Source organism: Sinocyclocheilus anshuiensis, unplaced genomic scaffold, assembly GCF_001515605.1.
Source record: "Sinocyclocheilus anshuiensis isolate Anshui unplaced genomic scaffold, SAMN03320099.WGS_v1.1 scaffold245, whole genome shotgun sequence".
NCBI lineage: Eukaryota > Metazoa > Chordata > Actinopteri > Cypriniformes > Cyprinidae > Sinocyclocheilus > Sinocyclocheilus anshuiensis.
The window spans coordinates 1,162,319-1,175,548 of NW_015536478.1; the positions used below are offsets into that span (position 1 = coordinate 1,162,319).

General features: G+C 34.9%; 1 protein-coding gene across 1 annotated transcript in view; it reads right to left on the minus strand.

Annotated features, from left to right (window-relative positions):
- The window catches only part of LOC107667101 (rab-like protein 6), a 22,291-nt gene extending 9,465 nt beyond the window's left edge, over positions 1–12,826 (minus strand). Inside the window, exons 1-10 of the mRNA XM_016458725.1 lie at positions 12,810–12,826; positions 12,302–12,712; positions 11,075–11,209; positions 8,931–8,978; positions 8,642–8,671; positions 7,496–7,548; positions 6,705–6,796; positions 4,295–4,435; positions 2,919–3,024; positions 1–73 (exon numbers count right to left, since the gene is read on the minus strand). Of these exons, the coding sequence (XP_016314211.1) occupies positions 1–73; positions 2,919–3,024; positions 4,295–4,435; positions 6,705–6,796; positions 7,496–7,548; positions 8,642–8,671; positions 8,931–8,978; positions 11,075–11,209; positions 12,302–12,431 (808 nt within the window). The 5' untranslated portion in view covers positions 12,432–12,712; positions 12,810–12,826. The remainder of the gene's footprint in view (positions 74–2,918; positions 3,025–4,294; positions 4,436–6,704; positions 6,797–7,495; positions 7,549–8,641; positions 8,672–8,930; positions 8,979–11,074; positions 11,210–12,301; positions 12,713–12,809) is intronic.
- Positions 12,827–13,230: the final 404 nt, after the last annotated feature.

The window sequence follows — 13,230 nt, forward strand, 5'->3', positions numbered from 1 at the left end:
GAACACTGAGCTCTTCTAGTGTGGCATCAATGTCAAGCTGATTTGTCTCCAGTTGCCGTAACAGAGTCTCCCTCTGCAAACACAAACATCACATCAAACACACTGTAAACTCACAGGACATCAACACTGACCTCATTTTTACTCAAGTAAGCACTTTCCTGCTTTATTATTTCTAAATTAGGAGGAGGACTGGAAATTAATGGGTAGAGAAATATGCAAACCTTCAAGCTGTCAGCTCAACTTTTTCTGAAATACACAGACTAACCAATAACCAGGGGTGCACATAAGTGGTGCACAGGTGCGTATGCATGAACAAAATAAAAAATACGCTGGGTAAATAAGTTCACACCACTCATTTGCGACAGCTGTTAATGCACAATCACTGTTTTAGATCAACTTACTGTAATAATGTACATGATTTCCATTCGAACCGAATGCATAAATCTAGGCTATGCACTGCTGGTATACAAAGCAAAACGCAAACCTGTGACATTTCATTCGCTTACGCACTTTACTCGGCAGCGCCAAAACAGGCAGTGCATATACTTACTCGATGACAACCCGCCAAAATAAAAGCTTGCTGATTTTAGGTTTGAAAATGTTAAATAATCATTAAAAAAAAAGTTAAGGGAAAAACTGAAAATGAAAATATTAGCATTGTATTTTTTTAGTATATGAGTTTTTATTTAATACTCATATACTCACTTTTATTTTAAAATATAATAGTATTATCAAAGTTTATTATTATTATTATTATATTTTAAAAAACTAAAAATGCAATAATACTATTTTTTATTTATTTATTATAGTTAATATTTAATGGGTCACACTATGTGCAGGGTGAGCACCAAAACAAATCTCCAGGTGCTCTCTTGAAAACTAGATTGAAAAACTTGTGCACCCCTGCCAATAACTGTTCTTAACCGGTCAGAATTGATACTTGGGGTAAGAAGTTTGTTCAAAGTCATGGAAGTTAGAAGTGGCCTTTAAACTTTGACTGAAAAAGATAGCAAGGAGAGGAAAACAGATCTCGGCACAGCACTGAAATTTTCATGAGATTGACATGCTGTGCTCGACGGACTGATTCTGAGCAGCGGGATTTGCATCACGTTTACTGCAGCAAGTCTGAACAACTTAGTCAAGCTGTTCTACCGACAACACTATTGACAAATATTAAACACTCCTGTATAACAGGAGATCTAAACAACAGTGTCCTGCAGACAAGAGTGTCATAAACAGACTTGTTAAATATCCAAAACAAAACCCCCTGGCACCATCCTGATATGGTATCTGATACTTTTATGAGCTATAGAGGTTGCATCTGTATTTATGATCTTGTACAACTGGTTAATTGAACTAGACTAGAGAAGTTAATTTCTCTAATAGGATCAATAAAATACATTAAACTGAAACCAGTCCTCCAACCTACTGACTATGGAGTAACTTTAGGAAGAGCCTGAGACGCTGACACATAAGACACAGCAATCGCCATTGATCCCCGGGCTAATTTCAACCTACCTTATTAATTAATGCCATTCAGTCAGTCTCTAGAGATGCATAACGAGAATAAAAAATAAAGCAAAGGATTTTAACTTTACTGCTAAAGCAGGGGTGCTCAAATCTGCTCCTGGTGGTCCACAGCTGCCTACTGAGTGCTCTCGAGAAGACCTTACTGTAGGCTTCCTGCAACATTTGACCAATTAATTTCCATAACTTTTGTGATTAATAAGGGTGCTGTTATTGTTAACGAAAACTAAAAGTAAAACTAAAATGATTAAAAATCACTTTCAGTAACTTAAATAAAGCTGAAATACAATAAAATATAAATATTAGATGAAAAACATTGGCAACTAAATGAAATAAAATAAGTTTAAGTTGAAGTACTAAGACTAAAATTAAAATGTAAAAATAAAAGCTATATAAAAAATATAATATAAAAAACCTAATACTAATAAAAACTTCAAAAGTGCATGACAAAAATACTAAAATGTTAAGATAAAATTATTTAATTATAATGAAAACTGAAAATATGAATATAAAAGCTAATTCAAAATAGTAATACATACTATAAAATATTAAAATAATACAAAAATATCACTGGTTTAATTAAAATCCTTTAAATTTATTTAAAAAAGTGTAGAGATTTAACTTTTTTAATTTAAATTGATATCAATTTCTATCTAATGGAATATTTTAGAGCAATGCACATACAAAATAAAAACTGAATTTTTTTTAATGGAATTTTTCATTACAGACTTTAAAGATTTCATTAATTCCTGTGACTTTTCCAGGTCAGGAAATCACAATTTAAAATACAGTAGTCTGATATTTCTAGATTTTCAATGACCATGGGAGCTACTGTGATTTCAGAAATCGTAGCTATGATGTGAATTCAAGGGATTTTGCTCAGAACTAACTAAATTATAATAATAATAATGCATCAGGAAATTTCATATTTCTCTCATTTTCAGTTCCTGACACAGACAGAACCATTTCAGCACTAGTGCAAAAAAAATAAAAAATAACCGCAGAAAACAAACAAAAAAACTCATGGATACATCTCTATATTTTTTCACAATAGAGCAATGTCCAGGCATCCTTAGAATGCTATTTTCAGTGCTCTATAATTTGAGTGACACTCATTCTATTTCTGCATACTGCTTTGAAAAAAAAATAATAAATTGCAGTATGTGAATTAGAACACAGCCCTGAAATCTACAGCAGGTGTGTTAGTGCATGGCAGCAGATCTCCAGGAGAAGCATAAAGAGCCCCTGCCATGATCCAAAAACTAGAAGTCTGAATGAAATCAAATCCTCGTGTAAGGTATGCGAGGATTCCACTTGAAATGATGCTAAAACTAGATAAACATTGACCCGAGAGCAAGTGTTCATCTCTGACTTTGAGAGTTTCCTCTGACCTGCAGCTGCAGGAATGGGGTGTTGAAGAAGCGATGGAGGTATTTGAGACCAAAGCCGTTTTTCATGGAGGACTCTGCATAGTGGATGTAGGAGGAGCCCGGCGGTCTAAAATGAAAAAGGATTATGGGATTAGGGAAAAGTTGACTGTTGGGGAAAAGTTGGCTTTGTGTAGGTTATTCATGAAAGACAGATCTTCCCAGTATTTCATAAAATGCTTTTTATTCCCATTGCGTGATTTATTAGCATAAATTGCTAAATTGTTTCACATGGGCAAAAATACTTCATTTTTCAATGTCAGATAATCAAGGAGGAGAAACTTTTAAGGTAACCGTGCAATTTTAATTTGTTAAAATGCTTTCCCATTTGTAGACTGGCTTACTGCAAAACATTAACACAGAAAAAATTATACTTTTTTAGCCATCTGACATATAAACTTTTGGCTCAACCAATGGCATGAGTATGAGGTGAGACTACCTTTTTGAAATTTAAAGGTCTTCACGACAACCCATCGAAATAAAAGTTTAACTTGAAGAAACTGTGACAGAAATATATTACTACTATCCAGTAAAAAGGTCTTCTCAAAGTAACAAAAATATGAATAAAAAATATTAAAAATGTATTTGTTTTAATTTTAACAGTAAACCTTTGTTGTGCAGCATTTGCTTTACCAAAGAATAAAAGGAACTGTTACATTTAAATTTGATGACATAATATAAGATCAATTAAATGTTTAATGTTTTATACCTTTATTTGATTACCACTGATTATGACAATAAATTTGTATTAAATCCAGAAAAATTAAAACAGACAACATAGAATTTCTTGGGGAAAAGCATTCATAGGGCCCTATTGTAAAACTAATTGTAAAAATTGTAATAAATTAATAAATTAAAGTTTTAAGAGTATTTTTTTAATTCTAAAATTTTAAAATATACAAGTTAAATTTATTAGATATGCTTTTTGATTTTTAAAATTTAATTAAACCATTCAAACAGAAAAATAATTATAATTAAAAAAAACTCTAGAGAAATTAAAATGGGAAACAGAATTTGGGGAAAATACAACAGAATTTGCACACAAAAAAAACTAAAATGGATTCCATAGGGGCATAAAATTTAATTTTTGTGAAACTTTTAATAAAATGTTGTTAAATTGTACACATTTCAGGATTTCAATTAATTAGACATGCTTTTTGATTACTAGCATTTAATATAACCTTTCAAACAGAAACCAGAAAAATGGAATTTGTGAAAAAAATAAAACGAAATTTAGTACAAAAAAGTACAATATTTTACAGGGCCCAACTTCAAGCATGGAGTTGGACTAAGATGGTCCGTAAGCCCCTTGTTTTGAGTGTTAATCTTGAACTGCCCACCTGTTCAGACTGTTGATGAAGTCTCTGATGTCGTCGGGTAAGATGACCCTGTGCTCGCCCATGTCCCGCTGGTTACCCAGGACACACACTGGGATGTGTGTCGGCACTTTTGGCAACTCCCTAAGGATGTAGTTGAACGTCCTACAGCAAAAACAAGAGTCTGTGATTCATATGAAACATACTTTGATGTGATTTCCTTGTGTAGTGCACAATTTTATACATTATAGACATACCTCTTAGATACACATTTATAAATCAAAAACTATATCTATATCTAAAAATGTGAGTTTTAACATTTAGTGCAGTTTGGGATATTTTTAAACCGATTCATCAAATCATCTTATTTGCATTATTGGCCAGCACTCCTAGACTTCAGACCACTCACATCACATATACGTTGGCAAGACACATAGCATTAATGCCAGCAAGCAGCATTAAAAAGCAAAGCAGTAAATGTACTGTCTACACTGGCCTGACAGCAGCATAAAAACCAAGCTGAAAAAAAAAAAAAAGTAATTCTACCTTTATCTGGTAAACTATGCTGACCAGAAAAATCAAGAATGCAAAGGGTAGACCAAGATCACAGCCAACATTCATTTAGTGAGCTGAGCCCCATTTTTCGTACATGGATCACTGAGATAGCTGAATTTCATTGATGATTTGACAATCCTAGATTGTCCCATTCTTCAAATCTTAAAGGTGGGGTAAGTGATTTCTGGTAGCCAATGTTGACATTTGAAATCACCAAAAACACGCCCCTACCCCAAAAGGGTCTCGCCCCTATTTTGATAGCTCCGCCCCACACATACGTACGCAACCCAGGCAACGATTAGTTCTGTGAAACAAAGCAAAACCAATGTTACACCGTGTCTACACTGGACACGAGTGACGCGGCATGACAAAATACTATAGAACTCATTATAATCAGTGATGCTGTCTACACCATAGATATATATACATATCTATGGTCTACACTGGATGCGGCGCGGCACGACACGACAAATCCCAGACAGAAAACTGCTGCTGCGTTCTATTCATGACGTACTGACACAAATTTCAAATGATTTTCAATGGTCGCTTTGTCGCATCCAGTGTACTAGACAGACTTTAGCTGTTGCGGCGCAGACACGGTGTTACTCACCTATCGAGAAGAAACAAAGCAACCTCGGCATCCGATCGCAGGCCTTCCGCTCCTTGAGTTCTCTTCAGCGCTGGAAAGCTGATCCGATATTTACACGGGTCCTACTTCTTGCCTTATTGCCTTAAGCCTTCTTTTGTTCCGCAGACGTTTTCCTCTTTTGTTTTTTTATCTGCCATCTCTATCTTTCTGTCGCTCGGCTCGCTAATGTCTATCATGTGCACTGAACACTCTCTCCTCCACAATGAGTAGACACGCCCCTTACTGCTGACTGGCTACAAGTTTGTTTTGCTAGTCGGCCCAAATCAGTTTTCTAAAGCGTTTTTGAAAAATCGCTCACACCACCTTTAATTCGCTTTTCACATCTGTACACTAAAATCTGCCATTAAGTAGGTTAATTTAACATTTAAACAGAATTCGGCTGTTGTTCATAAGTGGAAATGATATCTTATGAGAGCACCTTGTTGAGCAGGCAAAATAAAACCAACATTCAGCATTGGCTGGCATTTTACTAAGAGACAAAGTTGTGTCTATTTAGTCATGAGGGAAGACTTCACCTCATAAATCTGTTGAAACCGCACATACTGTACACAACTGTGGCCAAGTGGCAATTTCTACAGCACAGGAGATGCAGAGTAAACATGGTGAAAATAGTGCTGTCTGTCATGCCATTACAAAAGTGAAGAAATTATGCTCTATGCTGGTGACTATTTTTGCTCTTATATGGCTCAGAAAATTCTTCAGAGCCTTTTACTGCAGCCCTTGTACTGCTGGTATTATGAAATGGTTTCTTTTTTTTATATATTAAACAATTATATATTAACAGAATAAAAATCTAATATAGATTAGGCTCAAGGCTCCCAGGAGCACAAAAGCAGTTGTTAAGGCAAAAACACAGCCCTATCAATAAAGCAGAGCCCAGGTTTGCAAACAAGTGGCACCTGCGATGGTGTGCTTGGGTCAAAAAGGAAAGACCCACTGGCAGAATGCAAGGCAGATCCAATGAGCAGAGAGATAAACAGAGTCAGAACCTTTAAGAGACACTGAGCTGCAGGTATTGGTTTCATTGCTTTCTTTGTTCCTCGACTCTACTGAGAATGAGATGCTCAATGCAACCCAACGCCCAGTTCTGGCACCTGATCCTGACCACAGACCAAAAAGAGGGACGACGGGGTGGGAAAGGAGTGATGGAAGAACAGGAGAGGGAGACTGAATGAGGGGTTTGGAGAGAGTGAACGTGGGGAAAATCAGAAGGAAAGGCAGATTCCGTACCACTGTTTGGTGATGTCGAACATCAGGATCACACCGTTACAGTTCTTATAAACATCCAGGAACTCTGCGTCGAGAGCCATCTCGGTTTCTGACTGCACAGAGAACAAAACAACTCCAAGATTACTAAAAATGACATCTTGTTTCCAGCTGAATGAACATTAAAATCAGCTTACAGACTACACAATGAGAAATTTGAGATGTCAAATGATAACCAACAAATCAAATGTATTTTCAGTCAAAACCAAACTTTGAAGTATTAATCGCATGGTAATTGTCCGGAAGACTTGCACTTCCATTCATTAAGTTTGTGGTCGGTAAGTTGTTTTTTTTCTCTTTTTTTAAAGAAATTAATACTTTTATTCAACAAGTAATAATTAAATTGTTCAAAAGTGACAGTAAAAAACATTTATAATATTACAAAGAGATTTCAAATAAATGCTGTTCTTTTGAAATTTCTATTCATCATAGATTGCTAAAATAAATGTAGCACTGTTTCTAAAAAAATATGAAGCAGCAACTGTTTTCAACATAGCATATTAGAATGATTTTTGAAGTATCATGTGACACTAAAGAGTGGAGTAATGATGCTGAAAATCCAGCTTTGATCACAGGAACAAATCACATTTTAAAATTTATTCAAATAGAAACTAGTTATTTTAAATTGTAATAATATTTCACTGTTTTTACTACATTTTCGACCAAATAAATACAGCCTTGTTCAGCATAAAATCATTTATAATCTTTTCAACAGTAGTGCAACTACCTACAAATATTTCTTGTTTAACAAATACCTCCTGAGGTTCATTATCCAATTTCAGATTCTCTCCGCGTCTTTTCCCTTTCCCTGCAGTAGTTGGAGAAACATGGATATACAATTAGGCAACTGTGAGTCTGAGATACGAGAAGAGTAATATTCATATGCTTACCCATCCAGTACCACCAAAGCAGCCAAACTATCATTTTGCTGTCCTCTTACGTAGGTTGCCCTGAATCTTTACACATTTTTACAAGACTGATGGAACCTTGACTGTTCTAAACAATTTGACAGTCACAGCAATCCATAAGTAAAATATTGCTCTTATTAGTACTAATAGTATTATAATATAAATTACATTTAGGGTACACATTGCTAACTTCGAGAAATATGGAGTGTCCTTCCACCTATACGCGGATGTATTTTCCCTTAAAATAGTATTCAGTATCTTATTTCAATATTTACATGTGTATAAATTAAAAAAGGCAAAAGCAGATAGAAAGTAATTAGAGCAAACCTGAATCAACAGCAGCAGCTCCCTGTGCAAATATTTTCATGGTAACCACAGTTTACTCCTATAGTTACTATAGATGTTGTTTTATCATAAACTCATACGGGTTCTCCTTCAGTGTAATATGTCCAATCTTTCTCACAATTACATTTTTTGTTGTCAGTGGTGGCTAAAGATAAACTTTTAACATCACCTTAAATATGGTATTTTTATGAGAACTATGGCTACCATGGTAAAGGTTTGCAGGTAACAACTACCAATTTACAAAGAGTGTAAATAGAAAATGCAGGTATGCTTAAGAGAGTATTACTGTTGTTGAGCATAATTTAAACCACAACTGAATTTTCAATTCATGCATCATTTATGAACTTTTAAAAGGGGGCTGTTTGAAATAATGTTTACATTATAGAAGATGATTCTGGCAACAATTTCAAAAATGAATACAAAATGTGATCCATTATAAACAAAACATATCACATGCCCCCTATTAAAATAAATGTACTGTGGGAAAAATGTGGTCATCTGATTTTAATGCAAGTCCACACTAGGTTCTAATAATAGCACAAGCTACTGAAGGTCTATTTTGAGCACGGTTTCATAGTAAAAGAAGAGAGGTGAAGATCACAACACACACACTGTTTAATGTTTGACTAATACATTACTAGTTCTCACCTACACCTTCTGGAAGAGGAAGCTTTTGCCCTTTGAGTATTTGCAGACCATAAGAAAAGAAGTAAAATACATTACATCTTTTTCCTTTACAGATAGCTGCAAACATACTGAAATTACCATTTCATTAGGTCTGCATTTTTCAGTGCAAATCTTTCAAGTGCTTATTTCTCGGCAAATAAAAATGTAGTTTGGGGTTCACACATCGAACTGCTGCACTGGCTAACTTGTACTAACTAGCACTAGGGAAAGCCCCTTGTCACTAGTACCAGAGGGCTTCCTAAAGACTCACCTTTATCTACCACATCCCAGACTTCAACTTTCACTACATCGTCTGTTGCTGCGGGGCAAAAAATAAAAGCAAGAACAAAATACAGTCAGAAATATTGTCAACAGGTTCTGATACTTCACAAAAGATGACCTAGTATTTCTCTTTTCTGATAGGGTAGTCTACTTATATAAATTATTTTAGATCACTGGCAAGCTCTTTGAATATAAACCACTTCCTTTCATAAAACCAACCCAAAAATGAGTCGCAAGTCTGTGCTGAAAGGGTTGCAGACAGCAAGGTAATGTATTAGACAGAAATCTAATATCATATTTGGCACAGTGATTGCTTCATGTGTTTATCTGGTAAATCACATGTTGGTTATTGTGTATGATTTTACAAAATTATATTTTAATCACATTTTGATTTTAAGGGCATTTTTGTTTACTTTTGCAACAATTTTGAATGGTTCTGTGTTGGGTTGCATCTTTATATCCTGAAGCAAAAGCAGATGAGACTGACTGACCTAGACTAGGGCTGTCAAAAAAAATTTGAATTTCGAATATTCGTCGAATTAAAAAAAAAAAAAAAATCCACATTCGAATGCAAAAACGTTACATTCGAATTTAAGGTCTGCGTCAGCCGTCAGGTAGCCTTATCAGCGGCGCACGAGATGCGATGACGATGTATGTGTCATTGATTGCATTTGAATGCTTTTGTTAGCCTATCCAGTTGAACCCACTAGATGCGGCGCTGCTACATTGTTCATTCATATATTGCGGAAAACGAGAGCATCAGTGTGGAGAAGATGTTGTTTACGTCAAAAATGAAACCAAGCCATTCACACAGAACTCATATTTATCACATTTTCTAGAGGGACATCTATCATGTGTAGAAACCCATGTAAAATTAATGCAAGTTCAACTTTTAAAAAACATGTCTAAAGACGTTATGGCGGTTTTTCCCCATTCCACTGCATCTAATGGTTTTAAATGAATAAAGTAGCCTACTCTTTGTGATTGGTTTTCGGTCCTTTGTATTAAACTATACATACATGCATGGTCCTGTTTTTTTTTCTAATTTATTTTATTACGCTTTGAAGAAACGTGCATAATATTTTGCTCGAAGCGCTCTCTTGTGGCCTCAGGAGAGAAGCCAAAAGCTTTTTCCCCCCTAACTGAAATTATGCCTTTTAAATTCGAATATAATTCGAATTTTGATAATATTTAAGTAGAAAATTCGAATTTAGTTTTTCAGTCATTTTGACAGCCCTAACCTAGACTAGTGATTCATCAAAATAAAAATTCTGGGCCAGAAACAAAAAATTTAGGATGCATTTGGCCCAAAAACCTAAAAAGACTTAAAAACTATTTTAAAATATTATATATTTTTTTGTATAAGTGTATTAATTTTTTAACCAAAATCGAAATTACATTTTTAATTTAGCTGAAAACTGAAAACGAAAATACATTTAATTTAATATTCAATTAAATATTTATTTAATAATCAACAAGTTGTACAAACATTTAAATTGCACATACAAACATTTAAATAGTGGCTGTTAAAACTTGTTTTCATGACAGATTTATCAAACATATATTAAATAACGAAGACAAAAGGTTAAGCAAAAATGTAATGTTGTGCATATATCTAGCAAAATCCTACAGCTACAGCGCTCTGTCACGACACTTTAAAGGGTGTCAAAACAACATTTATTGCTTGTATTTTGTGATGAAATTGACAGAATTTGAGACTTTGTGTCATATTACAAAAGCTTATTGCGATTATTGGATGGCAGGTGTGCTACAATAATGTTCAGTGAAGTTCACGTATTAACAGAAAACAGCATAGCATAAAATGAAGATTTTGAGATTTAACAAGCCATATCAGCATCGATTAAAAACAATATTGTTAATCCAATCCTAGCATTCACACTGCTGAAATGTTTACTTATTGAGGTTATCCACACTGTGTGAATGAAATAGACACCCCTACAGTCAACACACACTATTTTGGCCAATTATTTCAGCCCTCCAAAGCTATTTCGGGCTGAAACTGAAAATTGCTATTTTAGCCACTGAAATTTCAGTGCATCTCTAACCTAAGTTATAAGACGAAGCTATGAGGTGCATTGAGGGACAGTGCACGAGGTACTCAGCAATACTCACTTTTGTAGTTCCAGTGAATGCTGGTGACCTGGATCTCCTGCGTGGGGATGTACTCTTCCAGAAACTTTTTCCCTTGAAGCCGGTGCCAAAGTGCACTTTTACCCGTGTTCCTGTCCCCACGGATGACTATTTTCACTGAGAGAAACAAGCAGACACAAGAAGATTAACATGATCTAAGGAACCCCAAATTAAACAATCCCAAGTTTCAAAGCATAAACAAAGGGCACTGAATGGAAATGGAAAGATCTAAACCAAGACAAAAAGTTTCACACCAGATTTGTACTGTATTTATTTTGTACTGATACAGCACAGTGCCAGCTATATCTACCAAAATGCACTTTTCACAGCTGAAATGCTTGGTATCTTGGGATATCATTCTGCATGTCTAAAAAAAATACACCTCTACCAAGGAGAAGCGACTGGAAAAATAGGCCAGTAGGTGGGTGATCATGTATCATTCATGCATTTTTTATTAACACACAGAGCCGCGGAAACATCACGATGAGTATTCAAAGTCAGATCAATGAAGAAACACCGACTGGCTCACTGATGCAGCATCGCATGTCAAAACACAACTTCAACAAAACTCCTTCTCACCGGCTGCAGGCAAAGCAAGAAGCATTCAGTTACTGTACGTCTTGTTGTGCTTTTGATGATGTCTCAAATTTCCAATGAATTAATTTTTAACTTTGCATTTCATAATTGTTTTGAGGAAAAATAAAGACAAAATAAAGCTAGATTTTTAGGTTTTTGCATTTATGTTATTTTCATAACAATTAAATCAAATTCATATTACTGTAATGCAATAAATAAATAACATTTCCACTGCTATTCTCAATGGTGATTGTCTTCGGATTTGCAATACTGTAATGCTTTTTTTTTTCTAAAATCAGTATAAATTAAAAAGTTGTACAAATACTACTATTACATGACTAGTACTTTTTACTTTTTTATGTATTCATTTTTAATGATTTGTGGATGAAATATGACCAAGACAAGTTCTTGACAGATTTCAGGAGTTTTGTTTCAATTTGTTTTTAAAGAAAGTTTAACCTAGCAAAACAAGTACTGCCGAGTTCTATTCAAAAGTATAATCCTTTAGACAAACCACAAAGAAAAACTCACTTGACAAGCCTACAAGAAAACAATGGATGTTTTCAACACAACTGAAATCTATTTGTGAGTGGCTCTGCTCAAAGAAAGTTAGATTAAACATGAAGCTCTTACTGTTATATTGCACGCCCTTGGCGAAACGCCTCTGTAGATTCTGGTTCATGGACTGCAGGCCTGCAGGAATATTTCTATCCCGGAGCTGCCCTGCTTCAGAGCCCACCAGCTTCTTCAGAGCGGTAAACATCTTGATGAAAGCTCCTTCAACAGTCCAGCAATGCTAAAGCCTGGTCTTCTGGGGAAACACTCACTGCGGTGTCAAAGATCGAAGACTTCAGACTTTCTTAACCTAACATATTGATGGCAGGTGTGACGTGGTCTAAAGGTCAAAAGTGGAGTCCGTCTTCAATATATATTGATGCAGTTAGCAGATGTTTACTTTCTATTTCAACAGTTTACAATCCTAAAATGTGCCATTTTAGCCACTGTAACCGTTGATATCTGTCCAAACCGGTCTACTGGCATCACCTGCGAGAAAAACAATGTGGGCACATCAGATACAGGAATCATAGAAACTGCCCTCAGTTATAGAAAAATTAAATTAATTCAGTCATAATTTACTCACAGGAAGGTTTCTTGAAGCATCTTGGAGACGTTGCCACAGTTTTGATATTTCCTACTGACACACTACAGCAAAAGATAGAAATAATGGACTTAAAACCATTTTTTAGCTGCTGAAAATACTAGTATTCTAATAATTTTGGCCACCACTGAATATTCTTCCAAAGCAATACAATTTGTGTCAGGAATAAACCAAAATTTAATTAAAAACTTGCATGGAAAAGAGTAGAGTGAACATTTAAAATATCTCTTTTTGAGCTCCAGGATAGAACAACAGTGATATTTTCGAGTAAATAATGAATTTCCACATTTGGGTGAACAAACCTGAGCCCCACTAACCAACATTTCAGAATCAGAAAAAGCATTCGCCAGCAGAAACCACAGTATATAAAAATATTTCAGGTCTGATAACTGATAATAAAATT